The following is a 25,969-nucleotide window of genomic DNA, read 5'->3' as shown; positions in this document are numbered from 1 at the left end:
CTGCATGGTGGGGGGGGGGGGAGATGGTACCCCCCTGCTATTTGACATGGTACATGCTGGTGGAGTTGTCCATCTGGATAAGTAGTGTCTTGCCCTCTATGAGAGGGAGGAAGGCCTCGAGGGCCAGCCAAACGGCATTCAACTCTAGCCAGTTGATGTGGGACACCTGCTCCTGCCGGGTCCCGACTCCATGGACACTGGTTGTCCAGAGTGGCACCCCAGCCCTCTAGGGAGGAGTCTGTTGTGACTGTAACCTGAGGGAGGGGCTGTCGGAAGGGCCTGCCCTGCCGCAGGTTGTAATCCGCAGACCACCACTTGAGGTCTGGGTGGAGAGATGTAGTGAGGTCTACTGGCTCCGCTTGAGAGCCATTCTCCCGATTCCATGAGGCTGCAAAGTGCAGATGTAATCTCCTCTTGAGTCTTGAGGGGGAACAGCCAAGAGGACTGCCGCCATAATACTCATCAGGTGGTGTACCACCAGGCCGAGGTCACACTCATGGAGAGGAAGTGAGCCATGGCCCTCTTGATGGCTGTGATCTTGTCCTCCGAGGGAAAGAGACTCGGAGCCGGTGTCCCAGATGAGGCCGAGGAAAGTCGGGCTCTGCGTGGGTTGCAGCACAGACTTCATGAGATTGATGGTAAACCCCAGGTCTTGGAGATTGTTCATGAGCACGGAGGAGGTATGGAGAACTGCCTCCAGAGATGAAGCCCGGACGAGGTATGGGTAGACGTGTCGGCCCTGGGCCCCGAGGAGGGCTGCCACCACGTTCATCAACCTGGTAAATATCCTGGGGGCTGAATTGAGGCCGAAGGGTAGCACCTTGTATTGGAAATGGCAGCCCATGATCCTGAAGTGTAGAAAGGACCGATGTGGCGGTCAAATAGGGACGTGTAGATACGAGTCCTTCAGATCCAGCGAGCACATCCAGTCGCCCCTGTTCAGTGTCTCTGCAATGAGTGCTGGTGTACCCATCTTCAATTTTTGTAGAGGAAGGGAGAGGTTGAGGGAGGAACGGTCCAATGCAACTGTCAGGCCAGCCTGGTTCTTCTGTATGGTGAAAATCCTGGAATAGAAGCCAAAGCGTCGCTGGGAGGGACTTCTTCCACTGCCTGGCTCTCGACGAGTGAGCGGATCTCCACCAACAGAGTTGCTGCCCCAATCTGTACGAGCAGAGGGGAAGAGGGAGGAGAGGAAGGGCCCGGTAGGCGGTACCCTGTAGATAATACATAGAGGATCCAGGGGTCTGAAAAGTTTTAGCACCAAAATTGCACGTGGAAGGCAAGCCTGCCCCACACTGGAGGCACGTGGCCCCGAAGGGCGTGCTATGCCTCCTTTCCCTCTGAGGCTGTTGCGGATGAGGGGGATTGGAAAAAGACCTTGCCCCTCCGCCCCCTTTGTTTCCTCCAGTGCTGACTCAGGGAACAGTCAGTTTGTCTGGACCTCCGTTGTTGGAAGCCCCAGAACCCTCCAGACGGCCACCCCTTGTCAGAGCGTTGATGTGACTGGGTGTACGCCTTGGGCGCGGCCTTCGTGAGAATAAAGACTTTGCGGTTTGCGAGCTGTTCTTTTTATCCAATTCCTCATCCGTAGTGGAGTGGAAGAGGTCACTACCCTCGAATGGAAGGTCCAATATGCATTCCTGGACATCGGTTTAAACTTAGTAGCCTGGAGCCAGGCCGTCCTTCTCATGTCTGTGGCGATGCAGATGGCCCAGCCAGCGTTATCGGTATGGGCCACTGTGGACTCCATGATGCCCTGTGCTATCAGCCTGGCTTCTCCTAATCCCATCTTGAAGCGAGCTTGGCTGTGTGCCAGAAGTTCCAGGAGGAATCCGCAATTTCCCGCAATAGCCTTTGGTTAACGGCTGCCAGCATGGCATTGGCTTGATGCAGGTGCAAGGAGGCCTTGGAGTACAGCTTTTTCTTGTACGCCTCCAAGATCATCTCCTCCTTGCCTAGCAGTGCCGAGGACGACCGAGGCTTAGAATAGAGTGACGCCGAAGCAATCACGGAAGAGTGCAGTTGAGGATGTGCCAAGAGCAAGAGTGTATCCACCTCCAACTGCCTATACTTGGCACCCAGGCGCCGGTTGATAGGCTGGGCCGAGTGACTTGAGCCACCCCTTCTTAGCCAAGGCGATTACATCCTTCTGCATTGGGATCCCCGTTTGGGAGGGGTGGTTTTAGGGTGAGGACTTCTGCCAAGACCCCCCCCCCCCTCTGGCTGTTCTACCTTGGGTTCAAATACTCTGCCAAACATGCAAGGCGTTCGTGGAAGGCCCTGGCTGAAGATTGCATGACGGGGTCGTCCTCATCTGTGTCCACCGGAGTGCTCGGAGGGTCCGGAACAGGAGGAGGTGTGCTGGGCGCCGTGGGCTGCGGAGTGGAGACCCGAGCCGGTGGCTGCTGCAGAGGCTGGCGTGGGACAGCCTGTGCTGTGGGAGGCAGGGAAGCCGGAATCAGAGGAGCCGGCTGGGGCATGTGGAGCCGGAGCCATAGGAGGAATGACATGGGGCGCTAGTGGGGTGACCTGGGGGAGCATGTCCCTGATGGCATCCCGGAGGATGACCCCCATCTGGGGAGTTTGCATCAGCCCTAAGAACCTTTCGAAGAACCGGTCATCGGAGGCTGTAGAGGTGGCAGGAGATATTGACGGGGTGGCCAAAGGCTGCTGGAGCCGGGGCACACACTGCCTGGGGTGCCGGGGAAGCCGGCCCTGCGCTGCTGATGGATAAACTGTAGGCCACGTACCTGGCTGACAACAGTCCCACCTTGTGACTCGTTCCTCCACCCGCTCTGCAGAAGGGGCAACAGGCGAGCGGCCATCTTGTCTGGCTGGCAGCCATTTTGTCGAGCTACATGCCAAAGTCGCGGTGCCTGGCTCATCGGACCCAGCCCTGTCCAAGACGCTTGGTGTTGGAACATAAAGCCTATCCTGCACCTCAGGCCTAGACCTGGAAGGCGTATTGCCCTCGGCTGAACTGCCGATAGTGCTGCTTGAAGGCGCACCCCCCTCGGACATGATGCCGGTATTAGGGCATTGCCCCTTGGGAGTAACCAAGGTAAAAGAACTTTGCGGTCCCTCAGCACAGGCACCGGAAGGATCCAGAGACCCCTCTGCCGTGAGGCCGGTAGCTGAACTAGCCTTGGTGCGGGGGTGCTGGTGCTAGAACTCAAAGGGTTCCTCCCGGTTGGGCGCTTCCTTGGGAAGGAGTCACCCTTATGGAGTGGGAATAGAGGCCTCGAGCGATGTTTGACGAAGTCCTTTAGGTACTCCGGAGGTGACTTCTGGAAGAGCTCCCTCCACCTAGCTAGCCTGTTCTCCAGTGCCTGTGGAGTCAGTGCGTCGCACGCGGAACAACCTTCCCAGCTGTGGTCGGGGCCTAGGAGGCGGAGGCAAAGGGCATGGGGGTCGGATGTAGGGAAGAGCCCTCGCAGGCTGGACACCTGGCAAAGCCCGCTGAAGTTGGCATGCGCCAGGGGGGGAGGGGGGGAGCGTGGCGTCGGGGGACCAAGTACCTAATTGAAAAGAAAAAGACAACGATAAAACAATATCCAGGGAAGAGCGCGTGGTATTACATGGCCGAAGCCAAGCCCAGGAGCACTGGTAAATTCGGCCCGTTCCTGTTGACGCGGAAAAGGGGACTGGGGAGTGGCGCCGGTAGACAGTCAGGTGAGCGCATGCTCCCAGTGCCATGCCCCCGCATACCTCTAAATTTAAAAGGGGGAAGAAGAATTTTCTGGTGAAAAAGGTTCAGTCTCCCATTCCGCGCAAGGGGCGCCCATACAGTATGTAGGAAAGGGAACAGGACTAAAGAGTAAGAAGGGTACCTTCACAGAAATGACTATTTGAGGCAGGAGGTGTCAAAAGGCTGTGAAATGGCACACGTGACGAAAGCTATTGTGGTTCAAATGACTGACTGCTTTGGAAGGGTTTGACAACATGCCAATAGATCGGATACAGACATAGGTCTACAAAAAGTAGATATACTAGCAAAAAAGTACCCACTTGCAAACAGGTTTTGTAGACAGACATGACAACGTGCTCATCAATTGTTGAAAATCTATGATCGCGTAGATCGCTGTTTCGATTCACTTATCGCTTGATGTGCTTTGCAACCAGAAGTAAACTGCACTGAGAATGGGTGCCTGTGGCTGGCTGACATACCCCAGGGCAGGAGTTGGACTTTCTGTGCTCTCTCCCCACCAGTCACCTCACCCTGGCGTGGTGCAGTTCGTTGTGGTGCAAATATCTCGGAAACCGTGCATCAAGGGCCTTCAAATTTGGTTTAGGTTTACAGTTGCAGAGTTTCATTCCTCGAGTCGAGACTTGTCCTTTTATGACCACATCGATGTTTTGCCGATTTCAGGCAACCGTCATGTGCGGAAATCCGGGGAAATTAGTGGGGTGTCCAAATGTCATGTATCCAGTAATGTCTGCAGGGTCCCAATAGGTAACTATGCAAACTTTGTGCAGATTGGCAAAACTATGTGGAATTGTATAAGGAACAACGCTTCGCCAAGCCACAAACAAATTGACTTTTATTAATTTAGATTGCTAAAGCAGTGTCCGGGATGGGTCAAAACAAAATGGGGCTTTTCACCAGGTGTCCAATAGCTCTGTAGACTATGCGGACAGCATACATTTCTAAAGTGCTCCTCCCTTCCTGAGACACCATATTCTACAAATGTAAAGTCCAAACAATGAGGCCAACAAAGTTCCAAACTGAATCTGAACAGGTCTCTTAGCGTTTCGCTTTTAGGCCATCTCCTGCTTGGGTCGGCCTCCATTCCAGCAATATAATGTCCTTTGAGTTGGTGCACTGGGTAAGCCCTCTCCAGAGCAACTGCTGCAGGTGTGGCCACGTTTAGACTCTTTCCGAGTTGCATGGTCCCATTGTATCCAGTAGAGCGTCATAGCTTCCTGCCAGGTCTCTCCTCAAAGAACTCAGTTTTGCCGGTTTTGTCCCCATTTTATTGTTCCGTTTGGATTTTAGTATTTGGTTGAGCCTTTGGAACTGGCAGAGCCCTTTGTGGGGTTTTTTCAGGGATTGAAATTCGTTCTTGGGGTTTACTTCCACAACATTAAAATCCCACTTACTGACTTTCGGAATTGATGTGATTGTGGGCATGCTTTGCGTCTCAACCTGTAGTCCAATGCTCTGATGTGTTGCTGCCTTATTTGTTATTTGCACAGACAGCAGTGAACCAAATGCTTTATATGGTAAAGTTGGGGACTCCGGTATGCCTGTTGCATGTACTTCCACGCTTTGCTTCCCACCTTTTGTGGCTCCTCAACTTTTGCTCCCACAGTCTTTTCGGGATCCTACATCTTTTTGGTGGCCAGAGGGAGAACTCCTAAAGTCCCACTACATTACATCTCTTTATACCTTATTTAAGCTATATGACATTGGGTTACCCTAAAATGCCCCGCCTCAGGAATGCCTCGCAGGCACAGCCTTTCTGCCTTAGACTGACTGTCACTATAACTTGGTTTTAGGGAATAGTTTAATGGTGGATGTGCTTTAATTCTGGCTTCACCAAGGTGCAAGTCATTTTACCCGCTCCCAGCCATTTTTTTTTCCATGGCTTCCCTTTGTTTAGGTGACCACGAGGTATACTCAAAATGGCCATTCTGACCATATAGGCTCTTTGTGAACCCATCACGGCAGCAGTCATACTGGTGCTACCTTGTTTAGGCTAGTACAGGTCCCTGGACCTGGGGGACATATAAATGGGTGACAACTACCCATCAAATAGGTACATATGAGGAAATTCCCGATATATTCAGGCCCATGAACTTGTCCCTTAAGTCCAGGAAGCAGACAATCTCAGAGCCCAAGACCTCCGGGGCCATTTGCTCTTCAAGACAGGACACAGGAGCAGCACAACTAAGACAACCTGGTAGTGGCAGCAGACATCTTCCTCACTAGAATGACTGTGATGTGCATGCATTGGAAGGAGAAGGAACAAGTTACTTACCTGTAACTGTTGTTCTCCAGCATGGGTCTGGCATGGATTCACATGCTCATGAATATTCCCCGTCGTCAGGCTGGGAATCCTCGGTAAAGAAAAAACCAGTATCAGTTTCGTTTCTGATCTGTCTTTCGTAGTAATAACCAATCACTGGTCTCTGCGTCATACTGACCACAGCCAATGACTGCCCTCTACCTAAGCACCGCCTCTGGCAGCCATCTTCAGATTTGGAAGCACGTGAAGTGGCAGTATGACCAAGTGAAGAGCCGCAGAGGGGTAGGCGGGAGGGTTCGCATGTGAATCCATGCCAGACCCATGCTGGAGAACAACAGTTACAGGTAAGTAACTTGTTCCTTCTCCAGCATGGGGTCTGGCATGGATTCACATGCTCATGAATAAAGAATACATAGCAGTACACACATGCACAACCACGGGAGGTGGCAAAGGCTCAACATTAAGCATCACATCAAACTCAACATTAAGCATCTTACCTCCTCACCAGGCTCACCTCAGGCGAACAGGTTGCGCAGCACTGCTTGGCCGACCCTGGACTCCTCCCTGGAATCCCGATCGACGCAGTAGAACTTTGTGAAGGTGTGCGTCGACCTCCACGTAGCAGCCCTGCATATGTCCAGCAGGGGTACACCAGAAAGGAACGCTGTGGTAGCTGCGATAGCTCTGGTGGAATGGGCTCTCGGACGGCCAGGCAGCGGTCGGTTTGCCAACCGATGACAGTACATGATACAGCCGGAGAGCCATCTGGAAATGGAAGCCTTCGAGAGAGCCTTCCCCTGATTGACAGGTCCAAAGTTCACAAAGAGTTGTGACGTCTTCCGAAAACCCTTCGTGCGGTGCACGTAGAACTTCAGCGCTCTAGCTACATCCAGCGAGTGCAAAGTCCTCTCAGCCGGCGACGAAGGCGACGGGAAGAACACAGGTAACACCAAGGGTTCGTTGAGATGGAAGTCCGACGGTACCTTGGGCATGAAGGAGGGGTGCGTCCTGAGCACTACCCTCGTGTCGTGGAAAGTCAAGTACGGGGCCTTGCAGGAAAGGGCCTGGATCTCTCCCACTCGTCGTGCGGAGGTGATGGCCACAAGAAAAGCTGTTTTCCACGATAGAAACTTCAACGGGGCCGAGTGCAGAGGCTCGAACGGAGGTCCCATGAGCTTGGTCAGCACCACGTTGAGCTCCCACGCCGGGGCCGGAGCCTTCACCGGCGGGAACGATCTGAACAGTCCCTTCATGAACTCTTTCACCAGACGATGAGACCACAAGGACGTCCGCCCCGTGGTTCTGGTGTATCGGGAGATCGCAGCAAGATGAATCTTGATGGACGCGTGTGCCAGACCAGCTTTGGCCAGCGTCAGCAGGTACGGCAGTACTTGGGGGGGGCCGTAATCCGTAGAGGGTTAATCTTCTGTGCGTGGCACCAGACAGAGAACCTCTTCCATTTGTGTCCGTAGCATTTAAGAGTCGAGGACGCCCTGGCCTTTGCAAGAACCTCTCTGCAATCGGCCGGTATGTCGTATCCTCCAAACTCTAGCGCTGCAGGAGCCAGGCCTGCAAGTTCAGCGACTTCGGGTCGTGGTGGAGGATGGCGCCTCCTTCCCTGGAGAGTAGATCCGCGTCCGCCGGCAGCTTGATCGGCGGGGACGCTGACAAGTCCAGAAGGTCCGGGAACCATATCTGCCTCGGCCACGCAGGTGCGACGAGGATCATCCTGCACCGTGACCTCTTGAGCTGGTTGACGAGCCGGATTAGCAGAGGCAAGGGAGGGAACGCGTAGAGGAACAGGCCCTCCCAGGGGAATGAGAAAGCATCGCCCATGCTCCTCGTCTGGGGAAACCTGCTGGCGAACCTCCGGCACTTGGTGTTCGTCGCCGTCGCGAACAGGTCGATCTGGGGTGTGCCCCACCGTCGGAAGAGGCGATCCACCAGATCCTGCCGTAGTTCCCACTCGTGGCACGAGCGCAGCTCCCTGCTGAGTGAGTCGGCGATGGTGTTTTTTATTCCTGCCAGATGAAACGGCACCAGAAAAATCCCTTGGGCAACGGCCCAATGCCACAGGTCCTGCGCCTCCTTGGACAGCGCTGGGGACCTGGTTCCGCCCTGTTTCCTGATGTAAAACATGGTGGTGGTGTTGTCGGTGAAGATCCTCACCACCTTGCCCTTGAGGGACGGAAGGAAGGACCTGAGGGCCCAAAACACTGCACGGAGCTCCAGGACGTTGATATGCAGGGACTTCTCCGTCGGGAGCCAGAGTCCCCTTGCGTGCAGATTTTCGGTGTGCGCTCCCCACCCTTCCAGGGAGGCATCCGTGGTCACAGTCTCCTGGTGGGCTGGGGTCTGGAAGTCCATGCCCGCCGTCAGATGCGCGCGGGTGCCCCACCACCGTATCGCTCGTCGGAAACTCTCGTCGAGCTTGATCCTTTCCTCGAAGCTGCCCGTCGTCTGGATCCAGCGCGCATCCAGGAATTCTTGCAACGGGCGCATCCGGAGCCTGCACATGGGAATGAGGTAGATGCAGGAAGACATCATCCCGAGGAGGGACTTGATGGACCTCACTTTGGCCGCGTCGGCCACCAACATCCGTTGCACCTTGCCCAAGATGGTCCTGGTCCTCTCCTCCGACGGGGAGGCCAGAAGGGACACTGTGTCGAGCCTGGCTCCCAGAAACAGTGCGACTTGCGCGGGCACCAGGTGGGATTTGGCGTAGTTCACGGAGAATCCCAGGTCCGTGAGGAGTTGGACGGTCCTTGCCGTGTGGACCACTGCGAGCTCCCTCGTCTTGGCGCGGATGAGCCAGTCGTCCAGGTAGGGGTAGACGTGAATCCCCTCACGGCGCAGCTGCGCCGCCACCGGTGCAAGGCACTTGGTGAATACCCTGGGTGCCGACCGTAGTCCGAAGGGAAGGGCTTTGAACTGGTAATGACGCCCTTGGACCACGAATCTGAGGAATTTGCGGTGCCCCTTTAGGATGGGAATGTGGAAGAGGCATCCTCCAAATCCAACGACGATAGGAAGTCTCCTTCCTCCAGCTGACCCAGGACGTGCTGGAGGGTGACCATCCAGAACTTCTGCGCCTTGATGAACTTGTTCAGACGTCGCAGGTCTAGGATGGGGCGCCATCCTCCCGTCTTCTTCTTCACGAGGAAGTATCTCGAGTAGACTCCGGAGCCCCGAAGCCTCTTTGGGACGAGTTCGATGGCGCCCTTTCTGAGCATCGCCTTTACCTCCAGGAGAAGTTGAGGGACGTGAAGTTCTTTCCTGGCCACGGGGGGGACGCGCGGGCACCTTCTTTGAAACTCGAGCGCGTGGCCCCGGGCCAGGGCGTCCAGCACCCAACGGTCGGTGGAAATGGACTCCCACACGCTGACGAAGCCCGCCAGCCGGCCTCCCACCGGGGTGCTTCAGTGGGGGCCCGACCCCACGGCCGGTTCAATCCTGCTTGGACGCAGCCTTGCCGCCTTGACCTCCTTGGCGACGACGGCGGGGTCCGCTAGACTTGCCTCGTCCTCTGTAGGCCTCTTGCGACGACGAGCGGGCCGCTTGACGGTAGGAAGCGAAACCGCCGCCGGAACCTTTGGAGGCGCCCTTGCCTCCGCCGCTCCGAAAGGGCGTCCGTCGTTGCAGGACTCCAAGGGCCCGGGCCCTCTCAGTATCCGCCTTGATGGCCTGAAGGGAATCGTCCACTGTCTTCCCAAACAGGTTGTTCCCGTCGAAGGGCATGTCCAGGACTCTGGTCTGGACGTCCTGCCGGAAATCCGTAGCTTTGAACCATCCGCGACGTCGAAGGCAAACGCCGTTGCCCAGCTGGCGGAACCCGGTGTCGGCGATGTCCGTCGCCACGGTGATGGCGTGGTCCGAGGCCACCTCACCTTCCTGCAGGATCTCCAGGGCCTCCGCCCTCTTGTCGTCCGGCAGAAAATCCAGCAGGGGAGCTATCTTGTACCAGAGCTCCCTGTCATAGCGGGCCACGATAGCCAAGGCGTTGGCCGCTTTAATCGTCGTCGCTGCCGACGAGATGACTCTACGTCCCATAGCATCCAATTTCTTTCCCTCGCCGTCCGGCGGGGAAGTCGATGTGGAGGCGCACCCCCCCCGCTTTCTTCCTGGCTGCCGCGGAGACGACAGAGTCCGGGGTAGGCTGCGCCCGGAGGCACAGGGGGGCCGTGTCCGGGACCCGGTACTTCTTCTCGTACCGGTCTCTTCTAGCTGGCGTCGTGGAAGGGTTCTTGAGGAGGGAAAGGCCCTCATCCCAAATGTCGTCCAACAGAGGCACTGAGAGGACCGTCTTCCTCTTGGCCTCGCGCCGCTGATAAAGGAAGCCTTCCTTTTTCTTCTCCTCAGGGCAGAGTTGGAAAAGCTTGGAAGCCCTGGAGATCATGGAGTGGAAAGATCCGATCTCGTCGGGCGGAGAAGCCCTGGTGGGAGGCGACGACGGAAAATCCTCGTCGTATGCCTCGTCGTCCGTACCCGTCGCTGCCGTGTCAGTCCCCGTATCATCCCCTCGGGTGGACGGGGAGGAGGGCTGGAAGGGGCGCGACGGTTGAAAAGGAGGTGGTGGATGGATCCTTCTTTTCTTGGTAGGGGGAACACCAGAAGGTCCCGGTTCTGGATCCCCCGACGGGAGAGGTTCCTCCGTCGGTAACGGTAGCCTCGTCCTTATCTCGGAGCATAAGGACTGTATGGCCAACAAAATGGCCGCCGAGTTGTCTTGCGGCGCTGGCAGAGGGGAATCCGACGGGCGAGTAGGGGCCCCGTCGGTATCCTCGACGATGTCGTCGTCGTCACCTGCGTCGGGGTCCATTCCGACGGGCTGGCCTTCTTCCACGCCTAGGCCGTGGCTTAAGACCTCGATCAGCTCCTCTTCTGAGGTTGAGGCCGGGTCTCCGACGACGCCCTGCCCCCCCTTCTTCTTCCCCACGGAGGGTTTCACGGGGGTCCTATCGATGGGCACAAAGGAAGACTCCCTCCGAGGAGGCAGGGAGATTCTGGGCCCTGAGGTCGCCACCACTGGTGCAGCCACCACAGGCTGAGCCAGGGCCGCCGCGACCGTTTCGATAGAGGGCTTGGTCGGATGGATCAAGGCCTTCACCACCTTAGGTGCGCTCACCGCCTTATCCTTGAGGGAGGGGGCACTGCCACGCTCCTCCTCTGCCTTAGAGCTCGACCGGGGCCTCTCCAGGAGCTTCGCCGGGTGCTCGGCCTTCCTCTTACCCGACCCAGAGCGTTGGCTCGTGGTTGATGGTGCCGGGGAGGGTGCGCCCTGCCTGGCGCCCGTAGAGCCCGACCGTTCGGCGCTCCCGGTGCCAGCGGACTCGCGGTGCTTGGCCTTATGTTGGGCCCCCGTCGCCGGGGCGCCCTCAAAGGTCTTAGAAGACCGCTCGGATTTCTTCTTCTTCTCGCCAGACGGGCTCTTACCCTCCAGCCAGTTGGCGAGACGTTGATGGCGGTCCTTCATGGTCCGTTCCGACATGTTGCCGCAAAACGCACAGTCCTTCTCCACGTGCGTCTTGTCCTCATGAAGGCAGTAAAGGCAGAAAGAGTGTTCGTCCTCCTTGAAGACGTTCTGCAGCTGGCATCCAGGGCAGACCCTGAACAGCTTTCCGGGCGTCGAGCTTCCCTTCTCCTGGGCCATCTCCGAGACCGGGCCTGAGAAGCTTCTGGATTCCTCCGAAGTGTAGCTCGACGAATCTTCACCCTTGAGGGGCACAGATGAATCCGACACGGGTCCCCGTTGATCGGATGTAGGATCGGTGGAGCTTGAGGCTCTTTGACCGAAAGAATCGAAGTTTTTTGTGAAAAAAGCGCGAAAAATAGCACTAACGCTCGAGAGCAATAGCACGAGGATCCCAACACATGAACGTGCGGTAAAAATCAGAAGATGGCTGCCAGAGGCGGTGCTTAGGTAGAGGGCAGTCATTGGCTGTGGTCAGTATGACGCAGAGACCAGTGATTGGTTATTACTACGAAAGACAGATCAGAAACGAAACTGATACTGGTTTTTTCTTTACCGAGGATTCCCAGCCTGACGACGGGGAATATTCATGAGCATGTGAATCCATGCCAGACCCCATGCTGGAGAAATATATATTACTTGCTGGGATGCCTTCGCTGAAACCCTTAAGAAATATTCATATGCAGACACTACCACTGTAACATTAATAAAAAGACACAACCTGGGGATTATGGCTCTTTTGTCCCATAGTAACTATGGATACACTGTCACGAATGCTTGATAACATCCAGTCCCTACCTTTTATTCCAAGGCCTTCTGATGAAAGGTTATCCCCCTCCTACCATTCACAAAGAGGAGCCAGGGAGAAGTGTGCCCATGAGTAGGCACTAGGATCACCAGAGTTTAAACAGGGCCTCTGAATAAAGGTCTAGTCCTGCCATTTTAGGTTCAGATCTCCCCCCACTCGTAAAGTACATGGAAACCTTTTTTTGGATAAATGACCTGGAGCAACATGAATACAAACAAGGAAACTGGTACAGGAGGCTGCCCCAAAGAAGAGGGAACACCAACAATGAGGGAGACCACAAAGATTGGAGGAGCCAGTTTCCTGCCCTGGATTCATGAAGTAGAGGATTTATTTTTAGATGCATCAGACTCAACCTGCCACCCTGGTGCATGGAGGTGTTGGGGAACAAGAGGGGGGACTCTTGTCCAACTTGGCACCCAAAGGCAGCACCACTGGTCGGCGTGGGGATTCCTTGCATGCAAGATCCAAACACACAAACTCAATTACCTTCGTGAATAATACTTAATACAGGACGGTGCAGGAGGACTTGAAGTCTCAGAAATTCCTGATGGAAAGAAGGGATATTGGGTAGGTCCAGGGAAATAGATGGGGGAAGGGGGTTGCACTCAAGAACCCCAGTACTGCAGCATTGCTAATGGTGTACGAAGCAGGCATATGCTTGTCGGGACATACAAATAAGCCACTGTTAATACTGCCCTGGACCTGGTGTGCCCTCTCCACACCCTAACCAGCTCTCGTCACTGGGACACATGCAACACTAACACCATTCTCCTATCTGGACGATGCCATCAAGAATAAGCTGTGTGTAATAAAAGTCAGCTCCCACATAAGGTAGTGGAGACATCTGTAGCAAATACTGATTGACTATAATATGAGGTGGTAACTCCAGGTAGGGGGGTTACAGCAAGGAATGACAACCGGCCAGGGCCAAGAAGGGGTCCATTCTTACATAGTCTCTGGGTTGAATATTCTCTTCCGTATTATCACAGGGATGGTGAGTTAGCTCCAAGACGGTTCTTTATCCCACTCTATGAAGAGAGCTTAGGTTAGTATGTTGCAAGAGAGGAGGCTTATAGCGCGCTAATTTATAAATGGCAATCCTAGATTTCACACTAAGCCCATTAAGTCTAAAAGACAAATGCAGATGAGAGGCCTGTATACTTTTGACATCTGTGGCAGATCAGGACGACGCGGTAAAGACATATTTACTATGAAGTTTATTAAAAGTAAAATAAGGCCCATATTATCCTAGGACTATTGGGTGTTGCCTACCTATTTTACTAACTAAAGGTGCTTGGTTAGTGCAAATGTCCAAAACTAGTCCGTCCACTCTCCAAATCTAACCAATCTGACCGTACCACTAATAGAACCAACTAAGACCAGCAACCTCACTGAGACATGGTTCAAGGCAGCTCCATCACTGCTTTTGACACTATTTCCAGAGGGCTACTGGATTGTGTCCCACCCTCCTGGTCTGGTGGTTGAGAGGCTCTGATCTTCCTAGTGGGTTCCTGCCTCCATCATCCCCACTCAATCCTACTCTTCCTTTGAAAGCCTCGCCCGCAAGCTGTCTGACCTTATTTCTCTGTTACTCTGGCTACCATCTACAGACTGTCCAGACCTCCCTCCCTCCCTCCCTCTTCCTCTCTGAATGGGCGGACCACACCTGCTCTCTTCTTGCCTCCTTCCTCCAAACCTATCTTCCTTGGGGACTTAAACATCCATCTAGACTCCGCAGATGTGGCCACCGTTCTCTTCTGTGACCTCTGCAACACTCTCCCTCATTATCTTTCCCTCTGGCCCAACCCACTCTGCAGGGCACATCTTGGATGTTCTAACCTAAACAGAAATCCCTCTTTTCTAACCCTCTCACTAACTCCCTCTCCGCTCTTCCTTCCTTGACATCCCCTGTTCCCAGTCTCCTCCCCCTGCACTGTCAGTCTCCTTCGCGGTCATTCGATCGATGAAGTGTGTGTCAGTTGCTGCATTTGCTTCCTCCTTCCATCTTTCCTCCCCCGCCCCCTTCATTGGAGTCTCCTGACTCTGTCCTAACTAACCTCCATCTCTCTATCACTAGCACCCTGGACACCCTTGCCCCGTCATGAGGATCTGCATGAAGCCTGCCTCCAAAAGAGGCAGAGTGGAAGTGGCAGAAATCTAGCTCATCCCCCGACAAACTGACTTGCTGCCTACTCCAAAGGCAATAGCAGCTCTCCATCTGCTCCAATAAAAGATGGGAGCTCATGTCCAAGCACGCATCTCTGGAGCCACCAATAACACGGCTGAACTCTAAACTCTGCAAGGAACTTGCCAATCCTACCGCAGTCTCCTCTTGGCCTCTGCCCTTCCGAGGCCTTATGCTCTGCACTGGCCCCCCACTTTTCCTCCAAAACGCTTGACATACTTTCCTCTCCGTCATCTGCCCCCCTACCCCCACCTTATCTCACCTCTTTACGCCCCCCTCTGCCCCCATACTTTCATCCCACTCTCCCATTGCACCAGATGAGATCTCAGAGTTGTCCACTCTATGAAAGTCTCCTCTAAACAGGTGCTACCCTGCTCCTCCAGAACCAGCAAGAATAACAGACACTCACGCCCTTGCCTTGGTTGACCTCAGCAACCACTCTTGCCACAGGCTCTTTCCCTCAAGCCCTCTATTGTGCACACTCTCCTAAAAAAGCAGTCTGCGAACCCCTCTTGCCCAGCTATCAACCTATCTCTATCACCCCTTTCTTGGGCAAATTCATGTAGAAGCTGGTCATCCACCAGATGACCCTCCATAACTAAATGGTTGGCTGCCTCAATTACCACCAGTCCGGTTTCAGGGCAGCCAGAGACACTGAAACCTCTCACCTAAGCAGCAAGGAAGACCTACTCTCTAATCTGGACTCTAACACTCCCGTTCTGATCCTCCGCATTATTTCCTCTGCTTTTGACACCGTCAACCACTCCATCCTCAAATCGTCTCCATGATACCCTAGTCATCACGGAGAGGGTAATAGCGTGGCTTAACCCATTCCCCTTCAACAGACCCTCCCAAGTGCAAATGGATCCTTTTCTCTCCTCAACCTCCCTCTAGCTGTGGCATTCCTCAGGGATCTATCCTATTGCCATGGCTCTTCAAAATCTACCTGGCCCCTCTAGCCCACCGGATCTCCACCTACGCCCCTAATTTCCAGCATTACACAGACGACACACTGCTCTCTTTCCGGCTGCCTTCCCCTACCTCCACCTCCTTCTCCTCCTCCTCCTCCTCCTCCTCCTCCTCCTCCTCCTCCTCCTCCCTCATACCCGACTGCCCGATTCCTAATCCAGAATAGGACTGCAAGTTGTATCCTTGGACTCAAGCCCAGGGACTGCATCTCCCCAGCCCTACAATCTCTCCACTAGCTCCTGGTGACTGCAAGGATCAAATTCAAGACCCTCTGCATCATCCACAAGGCTGTCTGTGACCTTTCTACAGCCAGCTTTATCTACCGAAATACCTCCCAGCCAGAAATCTTTGGTCTTCTGGCGCCAACTCTCTGCAGGTCAAACGTTTCTCCAAGCAGAGAGTGGGAGGTAGATCCCTCTCCTAGGCTGGTGCCTCCATCTGGAACAGACTCCCTCCCGCCCTTAGACTTGAACCAGATCTTCTTAAGTTTTGGGAACATCCCAAGACCTTCCTTTTCTCCTCTTCCTTCCCTCTCCCCCTCCCGTGCTGCACTCTCAATCTGCCGTTGGACTGGGGCCTGTTCCCTTCAGAGTCGTACAAAGGCCAGACCACCCACACCAGCATCCTTTGCCATCACTTGCCCTTGGACTCCCTTTCCCGGACTATCCTAACTTCGTCCTCCCTGACACTGCACCCCCCCCTCTTTCCTGTGGCACTGGCGTTCTCGGCCCGACCAGCGCTTGCCCACCCCCACCCATAGGGTCACCCCACTTCTGCACTTGTCATTCTACCCTTTTCCCCCCCTGCACTTATCACCTTGTCATGCACTTGCACGGTAGGATTGTCACAAGGCCAATATAACAGTTTCTTGGTTGTATTCTTATGATTTCCCATGCCCCCTCTTGTCTTGTGGTGTCTGGAAACACTTCTGTAAAGGCGCCATACAAATCTCCAATACAATAAATAAAAGGTCTCCCTTCTCCTGGTTGCTGGACTCGCTTCTCTTGGATTCCATTTTGATTCTTCTGTTCCACTCAGTAGACCAAATGCAAACAGTCTTTTGTTATCCATTTAGCTCCCTTAGTGGACTTTTAGTTTCCCTTTTCTCTTTCTAATTATCTCAGTTCAATTCAAGTTAGTTATCTCTCACTTGTAGGGTTCGGGGGTGCCTTGGATATTTTTCTCCTCTCATATACTTTGAATACTCAATTTCCAATTGCAATTCACCCTTTCCCAGAGTGCTGTCTCATGTATGAGGTTTATATTCCTGCCAGAAAAAGAGTATTCTCCCCTCATCCCCCCGCCACCCCAAACCTCCAAGTGTCTTTTCTTTTAATATTCTCCTTTCTCCTTCAGGACAAGGGGTGCCTTTTCCAAATGTGAGAAACGTCCAACTTTTCGTCCCTCCCACTTTATAATGTTTGTGTTTCTTTCTATTTCATTAGCATAGTTCTGGTTTCTTATTTCATTTCCAATTTCCTTCACACCAATATTGGTAAGAGGTCCCTCTTGCCCTTCCGATATTCCCATTCCCCTCATTACCTTATGTGTTTGGGGAAACAGTGCTGGTATCTGGTGGACATCGGATTCGCTTTCGTATGCTTTGTACTCTGCAGCGTCTTTCTGTGCGTCGCTCTCGTCTTCTAAACGTCACTGGTGCCGTGACTCAGATCAGGAGCGATTTCCTTCCACTGGTGATGTCGGCTTGGTGTCACACCACCACCAAACTCTTTGACCGGACTTGGATTTCCTTCGCTCTGACATGGTGGACTCCCATTGTTTCTCAACCCAATTTGGAGCTGCACTGGCTTACGTGGGCTCTGTGTTCTACTACAGCCCTGCCTTCGTCCATTCTCTTACGTACAGGGGGCTTCACTTGGTTCTCTCGGCTTTCGGCTATCTGCCCTCTCTCTGGTTCTCTGGCATATTATCCCTTGTCAGCCTCCTCGGCACAGTCCATTGGAGAGTGATTTAAAGGGATATTCTCAGCTTGTTGCTGATGACATTGGTTCACTATCTACATTAACCTGATAACACACTGGCGTTTTCTACAAGTCCATATAAGCCACCACGTGGAGCTCCTCACAGGAACGGGAGTCCTGGTCCCCAAAGGGGGGAGTCTCTCCCTGTGAGGTTCCACTTGCCTCACATGGGGGGAAAGGGGCGCCCCCTTGGGGAGAAGTGACGAGTTCACTTGATTCGTCACACATCCCTGGCCTTGGGCAGACAACGGACAAAATGCATCCAGACTTTAAATTGGTACTACCATAAGCTACAAGGACCAAAGAATAGACTACTTTTCTCCTTGTGAATAAGAATTACTAATTAAAAAAAGGGGGTATTGCAGGAGCTCAAAGAGATGCTGGGGAGTCATCCTGCAGGGTTCAAAATGGAGAGGAGCTTGGAGCTATTTAGCTACTGCTTCCAAGCCTAAAAGAGCCTGGTTAGCTTGACGCCAATAGCTTCCAGGAGTAATTTATGGCTCCCCAGGCCAACTGATGCCGAACAAACATACTTTTGTGAATGTAACTGCTTATTTGGGTCAAACTATAAATAAACATTAGGACACATTTATATGTCATTTAACCCCTTAAGTGCCAAGGGTGAGGTATCTCGTCCTTGGGATTACCTCCCGTTTGCCAAGGACGATATACCTCGTCCTTGGCACTTAAGGGGGTTAACAAAACAGAAAACGTTAGACGGCATTGAAGGGCGAAATACCAAAAAAGGCCTTGGCACTGGGTGGGAAAACCCATGGCAGTTAAACGGTTAAAAGCATGGTGGGTCATAAATAAGGGACAAAATGATACGTTTGCATCTTATATGGAAGTTAAATTTGTAGAACGCTATGCACTAGGTCCTGGTTCTACAGTGGCAGCCCATGGTCACATATTAATGTTGGATACCCACAAGCTGATTTTTAGCTCCTGCTTATCCATTCTCAATTTCGGCCTCTGATTAGTTATTAGCGAGCACCCACTGGGTGTACAACATCAATGCTGGCAATTGGGGGAGACTATTCCAAAATTAGGGATTCTCAAAAATGAGCATACTGATCATATAGAGGGCATCTGATGGGGGCAAATCTCACCCTCATTTCTGATAGGCCAACAGATCTATAAATCATGGGCGAAAGCTGTGCACACTGCTGAAGACTGAGGGCTCTAAAGGTTGCATTCTTACCGACACATCAAGAACCAGGACTAACAATACACACAAAGCGCTTAAACAATAGTCTATCTGGTTAATTGGTGTGGCAGATCAACAGAACACGCAACACACAGAAGTTTAGTTTCAAGAGGTTTTGCAAGGATGTCCGGATGTTGAAGGGGATGAATGCCTTTAGGTACCAGGTACTTATGTATAGGAAGTTCATGTTTCAGAGTAATCTAAAAGTTAAGGGGAAGGGCACAGTATAGTGCATTCTGGGATCCTAACTATACTGCAGGTTTCCTGGAACCCCAACTTCATCCCTCCATTTGAAAGCTAGGTAATAACAGCGTCTAAGAGGTATGGTTACTGGGAATGGCAATTGGATACGTCCTTGCAGGCATTAGGCGTTAATCTAAAAAGGAAGTGCCTGATCCGCAACAATTTAAGAAAAAAAATTGACAAGGGTGATAAATGATAGTCCATGTGAGTTTCCAATCCGATAGTGAATGTGGTCTCCCCATGGATCTTTGATCGAAGTACAGTTTTAGGGATCTTCAGCATGCTTCTGGATCAAGTTGAAGTTTCCAGTGTCAAGCCAATGTGCTTCCTTTATTTTAAAAGGCAATCACATTGGTACACCACCCAGAATGATTGAGCCTCCAATACAGTATTCATGACAGAACGCTCATATAGCCCAACTCCTCTCTTTGAAGATACAGTGCCAAGTGTGCTTCTATAAAAATGTAGTGTTCCACTTGCTTCTGTAGTATTATAGCGCTCTGCTCATGTCTTTCAGGAATTTAGTGCCATACTCACTTGCTATCAGTTCAGCTGCTGGCCTCTTAGAACTGTGAGAGCTTGCAGCTGGTTTTAGAATCATGAACTCCAACAGAGCCAATCGGTAAAGCTGTCCCAGCACCAGTCTTTTTCAGCCCCGATTTCCCACTCTGCTCAAGGAAACTGTCCCTTTCTATTCTGCTTGCTCTGGATTTTTACATGCTTCTCCTATAAGTGGGTTCTGTCTGGTGGCTTTGCATTGGTTACGCGTTCTCTGCTTTCATAAGGCACAGTGTAATAGCCTCTTGGGTGTCGAGGATGTGGTAGCCTCCAGAGGCTTCAAAATCTCTGGTGGCCATATTTGAAAAAGGCAGCAGTACGCTTCGTCCCGAACACTCCTGGCTCCTCCTACTGCTCTCCACCTTGCGGATTTTTATACCATCAAACTGCCAAGCATGCCAGGATGTTCGCATGGGGATCGCTTCTACCATAAAGGTAATCCTGAAAATGTGTTTCAAAGCCACTTCTCTAGATTGCTTTGCTGTAGTGGCAACATAAAGAATAAGTATACAAATAAATGGCAATTTATTGAAGTGTATATGAGGTATTAGTTTAATGCAGATTACAGTGCAAGAGAGTAAGATAATTTAACAAAGTGCAGGTAGACTGTACACTATTGGGCTGTGAAAAGAAATTTTGAATGAAAATTCAATGGTTAATGTGCTTGATCTAAATTTAAGGCTTCAGATTAATAATTAACTTGCAATATAACTTGTTTCCAATAGCAAGAATACATTCCTAATAAATGCTACCTATGGTGTTAATCAACTTTAAGGGTTGCCCATACACTGATGAGAGTTTACTTTTTTCTTATTAAAAAAACATCAACGAATGTTAAAAAATTCAAAAAGGACTGCAATGGAGGGCCTGTGCCCTCTAAATTCAGAATAGGGTAGTGTTTTTTCTGGCTGATGGAACTCATATCCAGCCCATCAAATGTCAGTAATTGGGCATGTGGTTGACTAGATTAGCAGTCATCAAAAACATTTGAATACATATTTCAATGCTACTGTAATCCAAACAAATACAATTGGATGAGTGACAAAAATGAGTACTAGCTGCATACCATTTTTATTTCCCAGTTGACATTCCATTGCTTCATATTGCTAAACCGCCAAGTTTTAATTGCATCTCCTGTATTAGCATCCATCCTGATCATTCTGTTATAAGTAATGCCAATCAGTTCTTCTTTTTTGCCTCCTTGGAATCTATAATTGGAAAGAAGTACATGGAAAATAAATGTCAAACATGGAACGGACAATCCTTTATCGTTCTTTTTTAAAATGTATGAACAATTAAAGTTATGAGACTAGCAGGTACGATTCGTTTCTGTGGACCCTCTGCCCTCCTAATACACAACCACAGTAAGCTTAAAATGAAAAGATTGTTATAGGCATTGACATGAACACATGTAATGTTACTGGGTACCACCACCCTTCAGTGCTAAGGGTTTCATACATAGGATTATAGCATGGACACCCTCTGGCAAAGAAATGAGTGTCCAGACTACCAGTGTTCCCCACTTCCAGGAATCAAGATACTACAGTTCCCAAGAATGGTAAGATAAGTTCTCTTAATTAACTTTTCTTTTGTGGGTCCAGCACACACCACCTTATGTGCGGTGCTGGGGGATTACACAGTAAATCCTTATCCCACTCCTCATGTAACTTTGTTACACAGACTAACTTAAATGGCTGGTGGCAGTAGTTAATTTTGACTACCTTTTGTGCAGGTTACTAGCAGGCTGATTTCTCACTCAGCGGTGACCATTTTCTCAAAAAGGCCCCAGTCTTCCTTTTTCGACATTTTTCATTCGTCAGTTCCTTCTGGGCTTTTACACTATCCTTTAGAATAGATTTGAGTCCTTTTTGAGTCTTGCCTTCGGCAGGCTTGTGCCTTGAAGTCCGCCCTGACTCCAGTGTGTATGGGAAGGCAGGAAGTAAGGAAGGATCCCAAAACTTCTGTCCTTTGTAGGTGTGCCTGGCTGAAACCAGTTCTAGCCTGGAGCACAGCCACCCCAGGTATTTGACAGCTCCATGACTGAATGAATGGGATCCTGCATAAAAAGGCAAGGATTTTGGGACTACAGGCAGAGTCGACCACTGGAACAATTAATCCGAAGCAGAAGACTAGCAGAGACACCAGCAGCACCTTCCAGGACCGCAGAAGCACCAGTGAAGCCTTGCAGCTGTGCTGACCCATTTTTACATCGACAGGGAAGATCCGCCATGGACTTCCTCCTTTAGGCTGGTGGGACCAACTAGCCTCAAGACCATCGTCACTGTGGGCCAACCCCCGACTTGCTGCGACCTTCCGGGGCTGCAGAATCCCAATACCCGGGGGGTACCTGGATCATCATTGAGTGCATCATCTTCCAAAGATCGAATCCAGCTGAAATGTTGCAGGAATCCATGTGGACCTCCAGAGGCAGGAATTCTTCACTGAAAGTCCCCTCACCAGAGTTCAGGGCCAAGTAATCAAAGAGAACCCGACCGGCGATATATGGCTCTTCTTAGTGCTAAGAAAAAGGCGGCAAAACCACAAAAAGCAGCTGAAGTGAGCTGAATCCATTGCTGCCGACCCCTTCTCCCAAGTGCTGCCGCAGAAGCCCGCCAGAGGGTCCCCCCCTTTCGTCATCACGACCAAGGCGCAGGAATCAGGGTCTGCAATGCTGCACCTAGAAGGAAGCCAGCTACAATTTATTTTTCACTTTCAAAGTACTGTGGGGCTTGGGTTATAATTACCGTGTGCCATTTTCGGTGCTTCCTGGCTTGGAAAGTGCTGTTTTCTTCAACTGAGAGTTAACCTCCGCTCCTCTGTGCAGGCCTAGCAGCTTGTGCACCATCAGGTAGGCTCCCCTTGAGCTACTGTGTTTCTTCAAGAACCACTGACTGGTTAACTAACTTTTCCTCTGAAGATCTTATTAGAACTGGAACTGTCCATTTTACTTTGGCTATACTGGTTTTCCAAAGGTCCATCTTCTTGATCGTACTGGCTTTGGCAGTGCCGATTCCTCCATAGGTTTTAATTGTCAACACTTTTATTGCCAGGAAACAGACTTCTTATATCCCTCTGGGAGAGTAGAACAAGTTACTTACCCCTGGTAACATTTTTTCAAATGGATGTTCCTCCCAAAAAGTCCTTATCTTATGATTTTCCAATATCCAGCTTAGCTGCTTCAGAAATTTTCTTTCAGCAGAATGTGCTGCACGTCGATGTCTGTCGACTCGATCTCCCTCGGAGGTCTCAATGTCGACATCACTGAAGGCATATATAGCGATATAGTGCACGCAGCGTCTGTTGGCTTCAGTTCCGTTTTTACAAATGTAGGATCTATCCCATACCTGACAGTTACTCCTCCTGAGAGAGCAGACTGCAATAGCAAAGGACATTCTAATGTAGGGTAGGTTGGGAGGGTCGATAAGGAATACGTGGGAGGAACATCCAGTCGAAAGAAAGTTACCAGGGGTAAGTAACTTGTTCTTCGAATGGATTGTGTCCTCCCACGTATTCCTTATCTTATGATAGACTCCCAAAGCAGTTTCTAGTATTTCTGGAGGTGGGAGTCAGAATATTTCGTGACAATTTAGTAGTTCACATGGGTCTGTGTGCACAGAATGCATCCCTGCCTTACCAAATGAGCCTTCTCAGCCTGAAGAATCCAAACTAATGTTAGGTGAAAGTATGTACGGACGGCCATGTGGTAACAGCACACATTTCTTTAACTGGTACTCCCCTCTAATGCAGAGGAGGTCACCATTCCCCCGGTCGAATGAGCCCAAAGGCCTCCTGGAGGATCTTTTCCTGCCAGTCTGTAGCATTTAGATATTGCCAGTATTATGCCATACCCAACTTGTGGCCTAGTAGCCAACGAGCAGTTGGTCATCTTGTCTTAGTTTCGTCATTCTGGTGATATAGAAACTTAGTTCACGTTTAGGATCAAGCTTGTGTAGCCTCTCCTCTTCCTTCCCAGGGTGCAGAAGAGGATAAAATGATGGTAATGTTATTTTCTGAGTCTGATGGAATTCAGATACAAGCTTGGGTAAAAAGGTGGGTTTCACCTTAAGGACCACCTCCTTATAGAAAATAGTGTATGGAGGCTTGCAGGATAAAGCCTGAAGTTTGCTCACCCTTCAGGCTAATGTAATGACTAGTAAGAAGATGGTTTTTAAGGTTAGCAGCCTCAAAGAACAGCAGTGTATAGGCTTGAAAGGAGCACACATCATAAATATCAACTCCAAGTTGAGATCCCAAACCGGGACTTGAAAAAGGATCGGAGGGAAAACATTTCTGAATCCTTTTAGGAATTGTATTATTAGAGGAATTCTGAAATAAGATACCTCCTCTGAAGTGCGCTTAAATATAGAAAGCGCTGCAAGATATCCTTTAATAGTACCAATCTGAGCCCAGATTATCTAGGTGTAACAAAGGATAACACCATAGATGTATTACATCTAATGGATCGGTTTGGGGTTGAAAGACCTAATCAGAAATGTTAGAGGGAAAAAAGACTGAAGATAATTTTTTTGAAATAATCTTCGTTTTTTTCTCCTCTGAACATTAATGACTTGCCCCAACCCCTACCCATACCCCCACCCACACCCCTACCCATCCCCCCTCCCCAAATCCCGCATACCCACCCCCCCTAACCCCTACTTACCTTACATTCCATCTCGCTGTGTCCCTGCGATGCCTGTTCGTGATCGGGAACCGGTGCCGCAGGCTCCTTTCCTTTTTTTTGGGACAGCTGCGGGGGTGTCGCCCGCAAACCTCGCTCACAATACAATGAGCAAGGTCGCAGGGGACACTTTCTCAACCTCTTGATCACATGAGGAATGATAGGGACTGGAGGAAACGCGTACAGGAACGCATCTCCTAGAGCTCCTCTTGGGGGAAATTCCCTGGAGCAGAACAGTTTGCACTTCTGGTTGACACTGATTGTGGACAAATCCACTTGAGGGGTTCCCCAAAGGGTGAAGATCTCTTGAAGGACTTCCTGAGCTAGTTCCCTCTCGTGGGACTGTGCTCTGCCTGCTTAGAGCGTCTGCCGCCGTATTCTCCACTCCGGCAAGGTGAACTGCTGATAGGGAGATCCCTTCTCAATTGCCCAGTACCAGAGCTGCATTGGCTCTCTGCACAGTGGCAGTGACCCTACACCTCTTTTGTTGAGGTAGTATCTGACCTCTGTGTTGTGCGTCATTATCAGGACGTTCTTTCCCAGTACAGAGGGCAGAAAGGCCTTCAGCGCTAGTCTGATTGCTCTCAGCTCCAAAAGGTTGATGCATAGTTTGGACTCTGATGAAGACCAACAACCGCAGATGGTCAGATCGTTGGCGCGGGCTCCCCACCCTGTGAGTGAGGCATCCGTCAATACTTTTATCTCCGGCCATGGTTGGCAAAACGATTCTCCTTTCAGAATGTTCTCCTGGCAGGCCCACCACCGAAGATCTGGTGAGACTCTGCTCGGGATCTGTAGGAGGTCTTACATCCTTCCTGAAAATTGGGACCAGTGTGTTCCGAGAGCCCATTGGAGAGATCTCATTCTCAGGTGAGCCTCCGACACCAGAAAAATGCAGGATGCCATGAGGTCGAGCAACCTCAGAAAAATCGAAGGCTGGGAGATGCTAGGCACCCTGGTAACTGGTGACCCTCTGCAAAATGTCTTGAGCCCTCCCCTCTGGTGGCGAGGCTGTTCCCAGGGATGCATCTAGGACTGCTCCACTGGAATGAAGCCTTTGCGATGGGATCATGTGAGACTTCTTGAAGTTGAAGGAGAAGTCCAGTCTGTGAAGAGAGCGACAGGTGGAGCGGAGATGTTCCAGGGCTTGCTCTGGGAACGAGCTCTGATTAGCCAATCGTCCAGGTAGGGGTAGATGTGAATCCCACCTCTCCCGAGACCTGCTGCCACTACAGCCATTAACTTGGTGAAAGCCCTTGGGCGGGGGTCAGCCCAAATGGCAGAACTCGAAACTGATAATGAGAACCGCCAACGCAGAACCTCGGGTATCTTTTGTGCTTGTGATGGATTGGCACATGCAAGTAAGCATCCTGAAGGTCCAATGATACCATCCAGTCCTGAAGCTCAAGGGCCTGAAGGATCTGAGAAAGGGTAACCATCTTGAACTTGTCCTTCCTAAGGAACTTGTTCAAGTCTCTTAAGTCCAAGATGGGACTAAATCCTCAGTCCTTTTTTGGAATTCGACACTACGGGAGTACCAACCCTTATTCCTCTCCGCTAGAGGTACTGGTTCTATAGCACCTTTCACTAGCAGGGTAAATATTTCCTGCATGGAGCGGATCTGGAACTTTGAAAGAGCTGCTCCCCGGTGGATGACTCAGGCTTTTTAAGAAAGAGGAGGCAGACACCCTGGGCAAATGTTTCCAATGCCCATGCATCTGAAGTAATAGCCTGCCATTCCTTCAAATGCTGCGAGTCTGCCTCCCACTGCAGTCTTATGAACGAAGTCATCAGAGAGGTTTTGGGGCAGCTGATGCAGTGGCTGATGGCAAATGAGCCGCTGCTGAGGCGTTTTTAGAATCTCTTTACCTCTTTCCCGTCCACCACGGGTGCATCTTCT

General features: G+C 51.2%; 1 protein-coding gene across 4 annotated transcripts in view; it reads right to left on the bottom strand.

Annotated features, from left to right (window-relative positions):
• The window catches only part of FERMT2 (FERM domain containing kindlin 2), a 931,620-nt gene that overhangs the window by 48,042 nt on the left and 857,609 nt on the right, over window positions 1–25,969 (bottom strand). For all 4 annotated transcript variants that reach the window (XM_069637580.1, XM_069637578.1, XM_069637581.1 and 1 more), the window contains one exon: window positions 20,458–20,599. In XM_069637580.1, coding sequence (XP_069493681.1) covers window positions 20,458–20,599 — 142 coding nt within the window. The remainder of the gene's footprint in view (window positions 1–20,457; window positions 20,600–25,969) is intronic.

This window comes from Ambystoma mexicanum, chromosome 14 (genome assembly GCF_040938575.1).
Source record: "Ambystoma mexicanum isolate Mex_15411 chromosome 14, UKY_AmexF1_1, whole genome shotgun sequence".
NCBI classification, from domain to species: domain Eukaryota; kingdom Metazoa; phylum Chordata; class Amphibia; order Caudata; family Ambystomatidae; genus Ambystoma; species Ambystoma mexicanum.
Note: the sequence above shows the minus strand (reverse complement) of the source record. Positions and strands in the feature narration are given on the sequence as shown.